The sequence below is a fragment of the Emiliania huxleyi genome (genome assembly GCF_000372725.1).
Source record: "Emiliania huxleyi CCMP1516 unplaced genomic scaffold EMIHUscaffold_854, whole genome shotgun sequence".
Taxonomy (NCBI): Eukaryota; Haptophyta; order Isochrysidales; family Noelaerhabdaceae; genus Emiliania; species Emiliania huxleyi.
The window spans coordinates 1-15,832 of NW_005195626.1; the positions used below are offsets into that span (position 1 = coordinate 1).

Genomic DNA, 15,832 nt, shown 5'->3' on the forward strand with positions numbered 1-15,832 from the left:
CTCCACACGCACACCGCTTCGTTTTTCGGCGCCGGCTCGCGCGTGTCGGCGCTGTCGCGTCTCCCTCTCCAGGCCACATACCCAACGCAGTAAGCCCTCAACTTGAACTTGTACCGCACGCTGTCCGGGCGCAGAGCTCGATCATGCCCGTGACCGGCTCCCAGAGCCGTCGCGCTTCTCGCGCGTGCGGCGCCACCCCCCCGATCCCGCCGCAGAGGGCGCAGAGCGCCTCGCCGCTGAGCTGCAGCGCGGTGCCGTGCTTGTGGTGGCGCGGGATGGTGCTCGCGACGTGCGCGCCGTCGCGCCAGCTGCGCAAATCGTCGCTCACCAGCGCGCCCAGCCCCGGCCGGCCGCGGTAGGTGCACTGTGCTGCGGGCTCGGAGGCAGAGGCGGCGGCCGGCCGGCCTCCGTCGAGGCCGGACGAGACGAGCCGCTCGCAGGCTTGCTGACCGGGCGGTGCGGCGAGCTTGAGCGGGCAGTCGGTGCGGTAGCCGTCGTAGAGGACGACCCACGCCGCCGAGCCTATAGCGGAGGCTCGAGGCTCAGAGAGGGCTAAGGGAAGGCTCCCTCCACCCACCTCCCCGCGTGGGGCCGCCCCGAGGCGACCCGGGCACCCTGCGACCCCACTGCCACACTACTCTCTCTGAACAGCAGCTCGCTCCGTGCTGAGGGCAGGGCGTGCGGAAGAGGTTTTACCTCTCGGCCGCCTCTCGGCTGCCTCTCGCCTGGCATGATGAAGAGTGCGGGCCCCTCGGCGCACTGGTGCGAGATTGCGTCACTCCAGACAGGCGTCCTGTCGAGCGGCGCAGCGGCGAAGGGCCCGAACGGCGACGGGCCGACCAGCAGCCGCAGGACGAGCGTGCAGCGAGCCGCGCCGAGCGGGGCGCCTCGCTGCCCGCGACGCCACTCGCACGGCGAGGACGGGTCGCCGTTCTTCTCGCTCTTGTAGACGATGTACGTCCGCTCCGCACCCGGCCCGCCGGAGAGTCGGTCGGGTCGAGGCGGCGCCCCGCGCGCCTCCGACTTGTTGGGCGGGTGCGGCGCTCGGAACAGCAGCGCGTCGATCGCCGACTCGGCGTAGAGAGGCTCGAACAGCAGCGCGGGAGGCGTCCACCGCTCGAAGTCCGAGGTGAGCATCTGGTACGGGCGGTGCCGCGAGGCGCCCGCGCTCGGCCCAAAGTCCCACGGGCAGTCGCTCAGCTCCTCGCTCCCCGAGGCCGGCGTCGAGATTGAGACGACCACCATTGCCACCGCGAGCCGGCCGTCGGCGGAGAGAGGGCCACGCGAGGCCGCCTCCGCGCGCGTCAGCAGGTAGATCTCCGGCGCCCACACGTTGCACGCCCCCGGGAGTGGGACCGTCACCGGCCTCGAGTCGCTCCACGAGAGCAGGTCGCGGGAGCGAGCGTACCCGAAGCGGGCTGGCAGGCCGTCGCGCCGCTGGCGCCGGTCGCAATGAAAGGCGAGCGTCGGCAGGCCGGCGCACAGCTCAGTCGTGAAGACGAGGTGGAACCAGCCGTCGTGAAAGGCGACCGACGGGTCGCGGAACACGGTCGGCTCGCCGCCCGCCCACGCGGCGCCTCGCGCGTCCCGGCCGGGCGTGAAGACGAGCGGGTCGCCGGCGAGCGGCACAAAGGCGGCCGGCCCGCCTCCGAGCGTTAGGCCAAGCACGTGCATGCCCTCGCCGAGCACCCTCCCGTCGGTGAAGGTGGTGAGTACCCATGCGTCGGTGAGCGCGGCCGGCGCAAGCTGGCCGGCCCGCTGCTGCGGCTGCGGCTGCGGCTGCGCCCAGCGGACGTTGTTGCCGAGCAGGAGGAGCACAGCGGCCACGCCGGCGAGCACGACAAGCCTCACCATGGCTGCTGACCACGGATTTATAGGAGAGGAGTGTGGTGCTCACGCGGGGGGTGCCAGTCCCGTGCCCAGTGTTGCACTGTCGTCGTATGCGAGGTTCTTTGTGTCTCTACTGTGAACCAGGGCTCGCTCCTCAACCTCTCACAGAGCGGCGCACAGCGCCATTGTACGTATTTTTCTTCTGAACATAAGGCTGTGAAGAGAGTCCGCAGCGCTCGCGACACTCGCTCTCGGCGCCGGCCCCACAGCCTATCCGTCGTGTCGTGGAACATCCTCGCGCCGACCGTTGCGCCGCTGAGCCGCTACCCTTGGGTGGCGCGGCCCGCCACGCTCGCCTCCTCGCCTGGCCGAAGCGCGAGGCCGCGATCGTCGCCATGCTCGGGAGGCTCGATGCCGATGTCGTGTGCCTGCAGGAGGTCGAGGTGGCGCTGTGGGACGGCCCCCTGCGCCGAACTCACCAGCCTGGGGTAGTCGGGTAGAGCGGCGTCCTGCAAGAGACGCAGCGGAGCACTTGGAGCACTTGGAGTGCGTCGCCGCAGCACCCGGTCTTTTTCGCACACGCCAGTCCCGTGCCGGGTAAAAGAAAGACAGAAAACAGACAAAACCAAACGAGGGATGGGAGGAGGACAAGGTCCCCACGAACCCCACCTGCACGAGCAGGATTTTGGAAGGACGATCAGGGCTAGGATCAGGGACACAGGGGAACGGGAAAGTGGGGAGCGCATCGCGACACGGAGGGGGGCTGGGCAGGGTTCACCGTGCCGGGTGTCCTGCAAAGAAAGAAAAGAAAGAAAACAGACAACCCAAGGGAGGGATGGGAGGACGGCACGCCGCCACCACACAGGGATTTTAAGGAGAGGTGTGTGGTTGGTGCGCTAGCCGTCGCCCACCCTAGGGAGTCTGCCTCTTCCTATCTCTCTTCGCAGTCTCTCGCCGCTTCTCGCTGCAACCTTCATGCCACCTCGCGGTCGTCCCACTCTCGTCGTTCTCCCTCCTGTCGCTTCCTCCTCTGTCGCGTCGTTCTCTTCTGCCTCGTCCTGTGACGCCGCCGCCTGCCGGTCCCTTGTTCTCGCGGTTTCTTTCGCCTTTCGGCGCAACTCCGTCCTCCTCGCGGCGTATCCTGGCCCCTCGAGTCTAATCAAAATTCTTGCGCCGCGGGAATTCTTTTTCGCACGCAAGCCGTTGTGCTCGCGTTGTGGGAAGGCGTGCCCGCCCTAAGGTCTACGCCCTTACCCGCCCCTCTGGGGCTGGATTGTGGGGATACTGGGTTTAAGCGCCCATGGCCCGTGTCGCCACCATCGTGCCGCTGTCTCCGCTTGACCCCAACACCGCGCCCCGCGCGCACGCCGACGGCCTGAGCAGCCACCAGCGCGAGCTCGAAGACCTCATGTCAACTTTCTCACGGATGCGCGAAGCGGCGTGCACGAGCTTCCATCCCGCCGCGCACGAGTACCTACTGCGCGCGCTGTGGACGGCCGCCTTTGGCGCCGCGGACGCGGACGCCTTTGCGCCCTCGACGGAGCGCTGGAAGGACCTCGGCTTTCAGAGCGAGGAGGCGGCCAAGGACTTTCGCGGCGCGGGCGTGATGGGCCTGCACCACCTGCTGGCGGTGGTCAACTCGGGCCGCGTGCCGCTGGCCGCCGCGGCGCGGGCGGGCTTCCCCCTCGCCGCCGCGTCGATCAACGCCACGGCGGTGCTGCAAGCCTACTTTGGGGTCAACCTGCGCGTCGCGTCGCCGCTGCGGAGGTCGGCGCGGCGCCGGTGCCCCGAGCGGACGCTGCACGAGCTCCTCCTCCGCGGCGGCCTGCAGCCGCTGCAGGAGCTCCACACGGAGCTGGCGGTGCATCTCTGGCGCGTCTGGTCCGAGAGGCCCCGCGACTTGATGGGCTTCCCGGCGGTGCTCGACGAGGCGTGCGCGGACCTCCACGAGGTGCTGCAGGAGGCGACCGCGGCGGCGGCCGCCTGGGCGGAGGCGACCGACGCGGGGGCACGGCGCGCCGAGGAGGTGGGCGCCGCGGGCGCCGCCGCGGACGCCGCCGCCGCCGCGGCGGACGCCGCCGCCGCCGCGGGCGCCGCGTGCACCGCGTGCTCGACGCCGGGGGCGCCGCTCGCTCTCGGCGAGGCGCTGATGGCGAGGCGGCGCGCGTCGCGGCTCGGCGTGAGCCCGCAGGTCTTGGAGACCCTGGACGTGTGCGCCTCGGCCGTGTCGACGCTGATGGGGCAGTGCGTCTGCTCGAACGGGAGGTGAGCGGGCTGCCGCCGGTGAGAGTGAGAGTGTTGCTGTTGTGGGGGGGGGGGGGGGGAGGGATCAGAAAAAGAATTGCGGAAAAAGGTCGGTCGTCTCGCCTCCCCTTCCCCCTCTGTCGTCTCCGTCTCCTCGAGCGGCGGCCTCTTTTTCTTTTTTCACGTCGGCTCACATCGATCGAGCTTTACGCCCGTTTTGAGCAGCAGTGACTGAGCAGTCCAGCATACAGAGAGACGTACACACATGCTGCTGCTCCTCCTCGCAGCCGGGCGACCCGCCGCACCCGGCCGTGCGGCGCACATGCGAACGGCGGACGAGACGAGGACGGCGGCGGCGGAGCGGCAGGCTGTGAGTGACACCCTCGAGCGCGTCCTTGAGAGCGCAAAGCGTGGCGCGACAGTCGGAGACCTGCTTGACGAGGCCAAGAGCAGGCTCACAAATCTGGACGAGGCTGCACGCTCTCAAATCGCATCAGCTTTGGACGAGCGCGATGCTGCGAGGCTTGCGGCGAGGAGGAGCAATGCTGCGCGCGAAGCGGCGGTCGCTCGCGCTGCGGAGTCCGAGGGCGCGGCGCGAGAGGCCGAGCTGGCCCGCGCTACCATGGAGGCGTCCATGCACGCGGCGCAGGCGGAGATTGCGAAAGTTCACGTCGAGCTCGAGGAGGCCAAGGCGCGGGCCGCGGCAGCGGAGGAGGCGGAGGCGAGGGCGGCCGCGATGCTGTCCGAGGGGAAGGAGTTTTGGTCGGAGCGGGTCGGAGACCTCGACGACGCGCTCGAATCGCAGCAGGACCAGCTCGCGCGGATGGAGCGGGCGCTGCGCGAGAAGTCAGACGAGGTGGAGCGGCTCGAGGCTCTGGCGGAGGCGTCGCGGACGTCGTCCAAGAATGAGCTGTCGGCAGCGGAGCTCGCAAAGCGCGAGCTGGAGACGCAGCTGCGGAGCGCCGCCCTCGAGGCGAGCTGCGCCGGGGAGCGAGCGCGCGAGCTCGAGGCGCAGCACGGCGCGTGCCACGACCTCGCCCTGTGGAGAGCGCCTCTTCACACCTCCCGCTGTGAGCAGGTGCAGCGTGACGCGGCTGTGCTGCGCGCCGAGGCGGCGGAGGAGGCGCTTGTCGAGGCGACCCTGCCGAAGCGCGTCCGTGTCAAGCGAGCCCTCGCCAACCTCGCCGGGTCCCTGCGGCGGGCACCTCGCGGACTCGCGCGCAACGCGGCGACGCCTCGGAGCTGAGCTAGCCGGGGCCTCCTCTTTTGCTTCTCCATCTGCCTTCCCAGCCCGCCTTCCATCTGCCTTCCCATCTGTATCACGGCTACCCGCTCGCAGGCCACCTCTGTGTATCCGCGAAGAGGCCCTCGGCTGCGCCTTGTGTGCCTGCGCCCTCGCTCGCGCTCGCGGCTTCCTCTGCGTGCTGGAGCCATCTGTAGACTCTCGGCGCTGCTGGGGCGTCTTTCTCTTATGTCGTCGCGCATGACTCTCGTAGAATGTGGTCGTGATATTTGTTGGCCTCCCGCATGTGTGCGTGTTGCTCTCTCGCCCTCGCTCGCCCTCCATGTCCATCACACACACAAATGTGTGTGGGGTGGTCTCTTGTGCCGGGGGAGACCGGTGTGCGCGTTGCCGCGCCTCTCTCTCCGGCGTCGCGGTGAAGTCCCGTCTCTCCTTTTCACCAAAACATTTGTATAATGAATTCCCAGGCTCCGTCCGAGCTCGTGCCTCGTCCCGGACGCACACTCACACACTCTCACGCACAGTCACGGATTCAGATACACACCAAGAGTTGCGCACCGAATACGAACACTTCTCGTGCACACATGGCGCACCGGAGGATCGCCAGGCCCGCCTGCTTCGCGCGGCCCGCGCTCTATCCCGCCTCCGGCCGCCTCCCGTCTCTGCAGCCGCGGCGCGCGCTTCCGGGCGACCTCGTTGAGCCTTCCTACCGTGCTCGCCGCCGAGTGGTCTCACCGCGCTCAGGGTTCAGCAGGCGAGCGAGCTCAGCGTTGGCGACGGTCAGGCCGCCGGCCGCCTTCCGCAGCTCGACGATGGACTTGGGGCCCGCGGGTGTGGGAGCGGGCGCTGGAGCGGGTGCCGATGCGGTCCAGGCTGGCGCGGGGGCAGGCGCCAGTGCCGGAGGCGGTCTGTTCTGCGATTTCGGCTCGGCCTTCCGGTACATGCAGCGGGCAAATTCGATAGGGGGTAGCTTGGAGCCGCGCGCATGTATCGCATCGATGAGCTCGGCTGCACCCTCGACCGAGTGTGGCTTCAGATGATGCATGGCGAGCAATCTGAACACGTATTCCGGCTCCAAGCACTCGCCTCCCGCGGCGTCAATCGCGCTCATCAGATCGCTGTACGCCGCTTGCATCGCCACGTCCTCCGCCTCGATGCCGCCCGTCCCCTCCCCGCCGCCAATCCCACTCCTCACGACACCTGCGGCGCTAGCAGCCGCAACATCTGCGACGGCAAGAGCTAGTGGGTCCGACACGCGCCCCTGCGACGCAGCCTTGCGGCGGCCTCCGACGCGAACGTGCGCAAAGGGATCGTCAAGTGCCGCCGCCGCCGGGGGCGGCTCGAAAGACAAGAGGGAGGCCATCTCCGCTCCCCTTCTCTGCGCATGGTGCCGCAGCGTCTGGCTGGCGGCGCTGCTGACACCGTGCATCGCCAGGTCCATATCGCTGCCTTGTCGGCGCGCCCGAAGCGCAACCTCGCTCTGCGCTCGGTGGCCGCCAAGCAGCTTGGGGTCCGGCGGTGCCGGCTCGCCCGTGAATGCGAGGCTGACTGCGCTCGGAGGCGGGAGCGGGGGTGGATCCTGCCGCTTTGCGTCGTGGCTGAGGAGGACGCCGCCCCGATCGTACCCCAGCGTCCTGGAGTGCCACGTCCTGTCGACCTCGTGCGTCGATCGGTGAAAGGATGACATCGCGCGACGGCGGCAAGTGGGGCGCGGCAACGCTTCGTTCGTTACAGAATTAAAACAAAACTGCAGCGAAACAAGAACGAAGGAAAATTTCTTTCTCGTTGATGCCAGGTGTTGAAGGTGCGTTCACAGCGCAAAAAAAAACTGCGGGGGACTTCCGAACAGCTGCTTCCGAAAAAGCTGGTCGCTCCTCAACCGCCTGCTTTGCACGCGGGCTCGCCGATGGCGGCCGTGGCACAGCGCGCCCTATATGGCCGCCGAGAGCCACGCGTCGTCAGTCTAGCATCAATGGGCACCACACTGGTGTCCGAGAGTTGCGAGCACCAGTTTGCCTCAAGCCGCGAGCACCAGTTTGCCTCAAGCCGCGACCGCTTCATCTCCGACGCCTCGCTCACGTCCACCGGCTCATTTTTCGACCCGAACACCCTTCTGGAGCGGCCAGCTTCGCCTGACGAGCCGCCGCTGCCACCGCCACCTGCATACCAGGCCAGCGTCGACGGCGAAGAGGCAGCGACGCCTCCGCCGGCTCAACCGGTCGAGCCGTTCAGCAATACCGTCGCCGACGGGCGGCAGTGGTGCTATTGCACGCACTTCACCGTCCTCCTCACCTCGGGTGGCCTGCCGATTGTGCAGGGCGACGGCATCGGCATGGCAGTCGCTGCTTGCGACGACTCGTTCATCGTCACCGCCGTCTCGCACGGCGGCATGGCGGCGGCGGCAAAGCTCCTGCCAGGCGATGTGATCTTTGAGATTGACGAGCAGGCAATCGTCACGAGCAGCTACCGCGCAATCGAGCGCGCGAGGTCGGCGCTCCTGCTCGCTTCGTCCCGGCCGGTGCAGCTGAGCGTGCGCCGCGTCAAGCAGCCGTTTGAGGGCCCAAACTCCGAGCCGGCAACGCCTCGCACGTGGTCCCGCAGCTCGTCCGGCAGCGCGCTACGCCGCCTGTCCTCGACGCCCGCTTTCCTGCGACGAAGCCGCTCCTCTCGCCTCCAAGACTCGTCGCAGCGCGACTCGGCACGAGAGGACCTCGCGATCCGTGCCGAGGTGTTTCTTACTCACCGTCTGCCCGGTCCACCACTGCGCTCCAGCTCAACGCCTCCACCCTGACAACGCCCACCCCTCCGCCCAGGCGCAGCGCCGCGCCTTTGCTGCGCGCACCTTCCTCGAGCGGCAGGAGCTCGAGGTTGCGCTGGCGTCGTCGTGCTACGATGAGGCGTGCACTCAGCCCGGGGAGGCCACTCGCGAAGACGTGCAAAGAACGACCCACCCCCCCTCTCCCTCACTGCTCTATCCAGGGCGCCGAGCGGGAGGAGCTCGAGACGGCGATGGAGATGTCAGAGCAAGAGACCGCGATCAACGACGCGATCGACCGGTCCCTCTCGTCCGCGCAAGAGCAGGTGGAGCAAGCGACCGAGGAGAAGGTGCCGCCGCGCCTCTCCCCGGCCACGCACCTACCCTCGCTCTGACACGCTCGCCCCGCGCGGGCCGGTGCTAACATGTCGTGGGCTCGCTCCAGGCGGCCATGGACGAGGCGATCGCGCGCTCCATCTCATTTGCGCGGCGGGCGTCGATCAAGCAGAGCGAGTCGGAGTGGGAGGAGGCGGCTACGATGCGCATCGCGCTCTCACGCTCGCGGTGCGCCCTCGTCGAGGAGGAGGAGGATGGAGAAGAGGACGCGGCTTCGACCTCAGGTGGCAGATTCGCGGCGCTGTGCCGCCAGAGGGAGAAGTCGAACCTACCAAACGCTCGCAGCCGCCTCGAGGGGGCGATGCGGAACCAAGACGATGCGGCGGCAGCGGTGCGCCCTCGGTCGGGCAGCGTGTACCGCTCGCAAACGGAGTGGTGCATGGACCAGCTCTCTCGCCCGTCGCTCGTCGAATCGGCCCGCGACTCCGAGAGCGAGGAATAGATTCCTGAAGTTCCCCCGCACACGCACTAGACAGCCCCCTCGAGCTAACCCCTACTATCTCGCGCATGTCGTTTTGTGTGTGTGTTGTGAGCGCCTGTGGGGATGGTGCGTATGCGGGTGTCCCGATGAGGCGCCGTTCATGTGCGGACAGGGACCAGGGGGTGTCTCAGGGGGTCTCCTGATCCCTGAGACCCCTGGCTGGGTCGCGTGTCAGTCCAGCTAGGCTCCGGGGCGCGGGGGGGTTCGCGGCCGCTGAGAGGTGAGAGACGTTTTTGTTGTCGACTCGGATGTGGAGCGTGTAAGAGAGAGTGTACTTACGTGTTCGCGGTGTCTTACACTCTGTGCCTGAGCGCCCTGACAGTGACACACAATGAACAACGTTCAATCACATCACGCTCTGCATTTTTGTGTGTGCCCGAAGCCGAACTCATCAGCAACTCATCAGAGATCAGTTATGTGCAGATTCTCCGAGTGCGCATCGTCCGCCGACACCACTGTTCAGACCTTGAGTACCGGCCACCCACAGGGCATCACCGCTCAAGCCTTTGGAGCGACCCGCGGCGAGGCGAAGAGGCCGAGGCCCGTGCTCTTTTTCGGAGCCAGCCCTGGCTTGCCGCCGCCGCCAGATTGCTGCCCCGGCTTCTTCTCCGGTGCGGCGTGGCTAATGGCATGGCCAACCTGAGCAACCTTGGAGCAGTGCTCAAGGTGTTCCTTGTAGTGGTCAGCGTAAAAGTCGCCGTCCTCCAGCGTCTCCTCCGAGTACACGCTCTTTGCCCCCTCGAGAGCCGCCATGATCCGGGCCTCGGTGTTGCCCTTCTCCGCCTCGGGCTCGTCACGCTTGTGCGTCATCCCCACGGCTTGGCTGGAGACTTCGAAGGTCTTAGGCAGCAGCTGAATCAGCTTGTCGAGCTTGGCGAGCCGGCTCTTGAGCTTCGGGTCGTTGGGCGTGATCTCGAACTGCACGCCGATGCAGTAGCGGTAGACGCCGTTCGAGTCGTGAACCGGCCGCATCGTGAGCAAGTTCTCAAAGAGCTCGCCCGACTTGCGGTAGTTTGTGATCTTGACGTGGCAGTCCGCGCCGCGCCGGAGCGTGTCCTGGATCACCGCCACCGACTGCGGCTCCGTCCGCGGCCCCTGCAGGAAGCGGCAGTTGCGGCCCTGCACCTCCCGCAGGTCGTAGCCCGTCACGCGGCAAAACTCGCTGTTGACAAAGCACATCGGGTTGCCGGGGATGGTCATGTCGCTGATGACGATGCACGCGGGGTACGTCATGGCGACGCTCACGAAGGAGTGCAGCCAGCCGGCCACGTCGTCAGGCACCTTGTAGTCGGCCCACAGCAGATCGTCTGCTCGCTTCATGTTGTCGTCGCTTCCCTCAAGCATCTTCTCCAAGATGGGGATGCACGCCTTGGACTGCACAAACTTGGGGAGGGCCTCGAGCGCGAGTGCCGTCATCGACTGCTCGACCTGATTGTTGAGCGAGCCGAGGGCAGCCTCCCCGCTCGCCGCCTGGATGCCGAGATAGTTTGCACACATCTGAATCGCCGCCGCGGCGGCCTGCTCCTCGGGCAACGCCTCCAACTGCTTGGCGTTCATGCACATCTCCAACTGCAGAGCCTCGTTGGGCGAGGTCTTGGAGAGGTAGCCGTAAAACGCTTGCAGCGCCTGCTGCTCGTCCATGAACTGCTTCAGCGTGGTGTCCCAATCCATCGACCAGACGAGGCGCGTGAACTTCTTGAGCGAGTCGGCCCACTGCTTGCGCTGCGCCTTGGTGTCGACCTTGGTGAGAGACTCGTCGTACTTGGTCTGCTGCGCCGAGGACTCAAAGTGGGTCGGCAGCGCCTTGCGGACCTTCTCAAACAGGGCCTGCTCGCTCGACCAGCGGGAGGCGTCGCACTGGATGCCAATCTGGTAGCGGTACTCGCCCGAGGTGTCGTGGACCGGGTGGAGGGCGAGCACGAGCACAAATTCGGTCTTGTCCTTTCGATAGTTGGTCACCTTGATGGTGAGGTCATCGGCCTTGCGGATCGCCGTCGTCATCGCGCGCACGGCAGCCCCTTCGGTGCGACGGCCCTGCAGGAACCGGCAGTTGCGCCCAACAAAGTCGTCCTGGGTGTAGCCCGTCAGCTTGGTGCACGCCTTGTTGACGTAAGTCACGGGAAGGCCCGGCGTCTTCATATCTGTGACGACGATCGCCACGTCGAGCCGGTCGGCGATCTGGGTAAACATGGCCAGCCACGGGCCCGGGTTTGGCGGACTGAGCCCGAGCTTTTTCGCCATCTGGTCGAGCTGCTCGTCCCGCTTAAGGTTCGAGACCTTTGAGCAGTGAGCGAGGTGGTCCTTGTAGTGGTCAGCGTAGTGATCGCCGTCCTCCAGCTTCTCCTCCGAGTACACCTCCGCGCTGCCCTCGAGCGCGCCCATTAGCTTCTGCTCGGTGCTCTGCTCCTTCTCCGCTTGCGCCTCCTCCACCCGGTGGTTGACGCCGACGGCCCTGCTGGAGACGTCGAAGGTCTTGGGCAGCAGCTGAATCAGCTTGTCGAGCTTGGCGAGCCGGCTCTTGAGCTTCGGGTCGTTGGGCGTGATCTCGAACTGCACGCCGATGCAGTAGCGGTAGACGCCGTTCGAGTCGTGAACCGGCCGCATCGTGAGCAGGTTTTGGAAGTTCTCGCCCGACTTGCGGTAGTTTGTGATCTTGACGTGGCAGTCGACACCGCGCCGGAGCGTGTCCTGGATCACCGCCACCGACTGCGGCTCCGTCCGCGGCCCCTGCAGGAAGCGGCAGTTGCGGCCCTGCACCTCGCCTGCTGCGCTCGATCCGCCCGCCAAGCCGCCGCCAAACATGCCGCCCCCGGCAGGAGCACCGCCGAACATCGAGCCTCCCTTTTGCCCGAACATCCCTGCAGAGGCTCCGGGGTTGCCACCGGGGTTTGGGGCCGTGCCTCCGGCAGCCGCTTGGCCGTTTGCGCTGCCTGTGGCGCCACCAAACATTCCACCACCAAGACCGCCCGCTCCAAACATGCCGTTAGAAGCAGCGCCATGCGCGCCAGCGTTGGCGCCACCGGCAGCTCCGAACATGCCACCCGCCGGCTGGGCGCCACCGTTTGCCGGGCCGCCGAACATTGTTGCCGGAAAAGCGTTACGGAAGAGCCTTCGAGGAGCTGATCGTAACTGGAAGATTGACCAGGGGGGCCAGTGATCGCCTTGCGGGGGGACGTTCCCCTCGAAGCCGCGTCTGGACTGTTGGGCACGGCTTGGCCCTGCCAGCGGCGGCCGCCAACCAAGGCTCACGTGCGACGTGCCGGAGGCGGCGCTTGCGCTGGGACCTTGGACGGGCTTTGGCCGGCGGCTTCAACATCTTCTTTCTCTCCCCTCCAATCCTCGCTACCCAACGCGGCGAAGGTTGGGCTCGGCCAGGTTTTCCGGAAAACAAAAAGGAAAACACAGGGTCCCCAGTACTTTGCGTTTCCGGAAATTTCCAAGGAAAACAGAGGGAGGGTGTTTGGTGCTCCATTCTGGAAACTCGCTGTTCCCTGAGTCTGAGAGCGTCTCAAAATTGAGGAAATCGACAAAATACCCAGCCGGTCGCAGGGTAAATTCCAGGTACATGCATGCACGGGTTCTCCGCAAAATTCCCGGCATTTTGCCGATTTGGCCTAAAATTTGGCTGATTTTGGGCCCAAACCAGCCTCAGACTCGGCTCAGAGCCCCGGGGGCCCAAAATTTGACGATTTCCACGGAGTTTTTGCGCAGCGGCGCCGCCAGGCGCCCGCCCCGGCGGTGAGCGACGCGTAGCGAGCGAATCGCCGGGGTGGGCGCCTGGCGGCTCCGCGGAGCTCCTTTGGCTCGGCGCGGGCGGGGGCGCGAGTAAAAAGAAATTTACGCCAGACTCCCAAGCCTCGCCTGCGCTCGGCGATGGCCGCGAAAGATATAGAATGCCAAATCGCTGCTGCGTCGGGATGCGGGTAGCTCGCGAGAAGCCGTTCAAGCCCGGCCATCCTCACCCCCCCAAGCAGCTGCGGCCGCAATTTCAGCCGGTCCCGTGACCGCCCCGACCCGGCAGGCGCGCGTTCGAGCGAGGCCGTTCCGCAGAGCACACCGAGAGGGGCCGGTCGCGCGCAGCGCCAGGATGCGGCCGCCGCATGCAGCCTCCGCGGAGGCTGCATGCGGCGGCCACTTCCCGTCGGTCTTTCGCCGCGCTCCGGCCGCTCCTTCAGGCGAGGCCCTGGCCACCAAACTCCGGGAACGGGCAGCAGCGCGACGCTTTTCGAGAGCGAGCGGCGGCGGCGGCTCAGCACCAACCTTTGCAACGCAGGGGCTGGCCGCGTGGGCCCCCACCACCGGACTGCGTCGGGCTCGCGTCTCCCTGCCCGCGCGGGAGCTGAGGGGAGCGCAGTGTGTGTGTGTGTGTGTGTGTGTGTGTGTGTGTGTGTGTGTGTGTGTGTGTGTGTGTGTGTGTGTGTGTGTGGATGTGTCTGTGTCCCTGTCGTGTCGTGTGTGTGTCGTGTGTTTAACTCTCGCACTAGCTCTCGCCCTCTCGCAAGCCTGGCGCCCTGGCCTCCGCCCTAACCGCCCGGCGGCCCGCACGCTCGACAGAACCCGGACGACGTGCGTGTTTCCTTCTCTACGAAAACACACACTCCCAAGTCAGCGCCATCGAGCAGCCATCGAGAACAACAAGACTTTGGCGAGCCAACGCAGCCGAGAGATAAAATCTTCGCAAGAGGAGAGCCAGGCCGCACAGCGGTCAGCGCGAACTCGGTACTCGCCGCCGTACTGAGCCTAGCGCAGCGCGAACTCGCCGTCTGAGCCTAGCGCAGCGCGAACTCGCTCCTGTCGCTGCGCAACCCTAGCCGAGCTCCATTTTCCCGGGAAAAGAGAGAGGAAAAGAGAGAAATTAAAAAAGGAAAACAAAAAAAAAACAGCTGCGAGGCAAACCTGGCCGAGCCCAAGCGCGAGAGCATTCCCGTGGAGCCTGGCTTCCGAGCGCTGCCCCACCCTCGCTCCCACCGCCACAGCATGCCGCCGTGTCGCGTACGCTCGTCGTTGCTCAGTCCTGCTGGAGCGCACTCGTTCCTCAGCCGTACTGGAGAGACGCACGCCCTAAGACGTCGTCGCGTGTGCACGGGCGGCGCTCCTCCGCCGAGCGTCGTCGTTCTCTCTTCCGCCGACAACCCGGCGCTCGCGCACGCCCCGCTGGACGCGGCCGAGCTGCTGATCGGCCACGACCTCGAGAGCCTGCTCGCGCACGGCGACAAGCTGCGGCGGGCGGAGGCGCTGCTGTGGGTGCCGCCGACGCCGCCGCCAGTCCTACGCGCTCTCCTCGTGGAAGGCCACGCGCCAGCCGTGCGTTGGTGTCACGGCTTCTACGCGGGAGTCGACCCAATCGCGGCGATTGCGCGCGAGGTGCTGCTGCCGGCGGGCATCCCGCTGAGCAACGGGCGCGGCGCCTTCTCGTCCTCGCTGGCCGAGTACGCGCTGATGGCGGCGCTGCACTTCAACAAGCAGGTGGCTCGGTGCCAGCAGAACCGGCGCGAGCGGAGGTGGGACAAGTTCGAGATGTCCGTGCTCCGTGGGCAGACCCTCGGACTGCTTGGGTTCGGCGACATCGCGCAGCACGTCGCCCGGCTCGGCAAGGCCTTTGGGATGCGAGTCGTCTGCCTGAGGCCTCGTCAACCCACCCGCTCCTCCCCGCTGTACACTGTAGTCGGCCCCGTCATCTCGCAGAGTCTGCTGTGAGAGCCCCCGTGTGAAGAGAGCGCAAGGGGTTGGACCCTCCCGCTGACCACCCAGCCCCGACCCGAGCCCGAGCCCAGAGCCCAGGGCGGGTTCAGGATGCGCCGAGTGATGAAACTCTGCGCTCTCGAGCTCCTCCAACGAAAGGGAGCTCACAAGTTGGACGATGGTGGCAGACTCGGATCCGGTGGTCACAGGCGCAACGCGAGCAAGCCCGACGAGACCGGGCTGGCCGACCTCGTGTTAGGGCCGTATGAGGGGCCCATCCTCCCCGCGCACAAGCGGGCGCTGCTCGAGCAGGTCGCTTCCCTGAACACTTCCGAGACGCGTCCGGGACACGGCCTCCCCTCCCTTTCCTCACACGGCCGATGCTCGAACAGAGCGACGTCGTCGTCTGCACCCTGCCCGGGACCGAGGAGACGCGCCACTTCCTGTCGAGCGCCGAGTTTGACGCCATGAAGGGCGGAGCCACTTTCGTCTCGGTCGGGCGCGGCATCGCCGTCGACGAGAGCGCGCTGGTGGCGGCGCTGCCGCGGCTCGGCGGCGCCGCGTTGGACGTCTTCGAGACAGAGCCGCTGCCTGCCGACTCGCCGCTCTGGGAGCAGCCAGACTCGAAGCTCCTGCTGACCGCACACAATGCCGACTACACTGCGGACTACTTTCGCCTGGGCTGGCGCGTGTGGCGGGACAACCTCGAGCGCGTCGGGCGCGGCGAGCCGCTCGCGACGCCCGTCGACGTGGGGATGGGGTATTGATTTCGGTTTTCGCTGCTTGCGCACACACAAACGCAAGGATATATATATTTCCACCGCTCTCACAGCGCAGCGAGAGACCGGGCGCACAATAAACGCAGCTATCAGATAGTACGCATTTCACAGATTTCAGCCGATGATATAGCACACGACACGGACGGTGAAGATAGCACACGACACGGACGGTGAAGAAAGTAGTCGCACCACACCCACCACGCACCAGCTCGCCCGCTTGTACTTATCTCGTCTTACACATCGCCGTCCGGCTACGGGTCCGGCCTCCGGCCGAGTTCCGAGGAGGATCCACACAAGCCAGAGAGGTGAGACACCTGGCTGCTGAGAATACTCGATGTGTGTCGTGTGGCCGACTACCCGGTGAGCCATACGGACCTTGCAATAAGCCTTTTCCTTCTAAGAAGGGCTACACAATGACCCTA

At 66.5% G+C, this 15,832-nt stretch overlaps 6 protein-coding genes across 6 annotated transcripts; 4 read left to right on the plus strand and 2 right to left on the minus strand.

Annotated features, from left to right (window-relative positions):
- Positions 1-3,130: 3,130 nt before the first annotated feature.
- On the plus strand, positions 3,131-4,099 carry EMIHUDRAFT_249992 (hypothetical protein; the record flags this gene model as incomplete). Its single annotated transcript, XM_005758593.1, has 3 exons — positions 3,131-3,460; positions 3,671-3,856; positions 3,974-4,099. The coding sequence occupies 3 exons, from the start codon at positions 3,131-3,133 to the stop codon at positions 4,097-4,099; spliced, it is 642 nt and encodes a 213-aa protein (XP_005758650.1).
- A 710-nt stretch (positions 4,100-4,809) lies between these two features.
- EMIHUDRAFT_372336 (hypothetical protein) lies at positions 4,810-5,734 on the plus strand (the record flags this gene model as incomplete). The annotated part of the gene is made up of 2 exons (XM_005758594.1): positions 4,810-5,083; positions 5,153-5,734. Coding segments are annotated over 2 exons (442 nt in total), but the record flags the coding sequence as incomplete, so codon positions are not given.
- A 363-nt stretch (positions 5,735-6,097) lies between these two features.
- EMIHUDRAFT_249994 (hypothetical protein) lies at positions 6,098-7,004 on the minus strand (the record flags this gene model as incomplete). Its single annotated transcript, XM_005758595.1, has 3 exons — positions 6,098-6,113; positions 6,259-6,601; positions 6,740-7,004. 3 exons carry the CDS (start codon positions 7,002-7,004, stop codon positions 6,098-6,100), a joined length of 624 nt encoding a protein of 207 aa, XP_005758652.1.
- Positions 7,005-7,289: 285 nt separating this feature from the next.
- EMIHUDRAFT_121353 (hypothetical protein) lies at positions 7,290-8,910 on the plus strand (the record flags this gene model as incomplete). Its single annotated transcript, XM_005758596.1, has 4 exons — positions 7,290-8,045; positions 8,131-8,250; positions 8,297-8,422; positions 8,518-8,910. The coding sequence occupies 4 exons, from the start codon at positions 7,290-7,292 to the stop codon at positions 8,908-8,910; spliced, it is 1,395 nt and encodes a 464-aa protein (XP_005758653.1).
- Positions 8,911-9,447: 537 nt separating this feature from the next.
- Positions 9,448-12,030, minus strand: EMIHUDRAFT_557981 (PAS domain protein; the record flags this gene model as incomplete). The annotated part of the gene is made up of 1 exon (XM_005758598.1): positions 9,448-12,030. One exon carries the CDS (start codon positions 12,028-12,030, stop codon positions 9,448-9,450), a length of 2,583 nt encoding a protein of 860 aa, XP_005758655.1.
- A 2,301-nt stretch (positions 12,031-14,331) lies between these two features.
- EMIHUDRAFT_47610 (hypothetical protein) lies at positions 14,332-15,299 on the plus strand (the record flags this gene model as incomplete). Its single annotated transcript, XM_005758597.1, has 2 exons — positions 14,332-14,578; positions 14,941-15,299. Coding segments are annotated over 2 exons (606 nt in total), but the record flags the coding sequence as incomplete, so codon positions are not given.
- Positions 15,300-15,832: the final 533 nt, after the last annotated feature.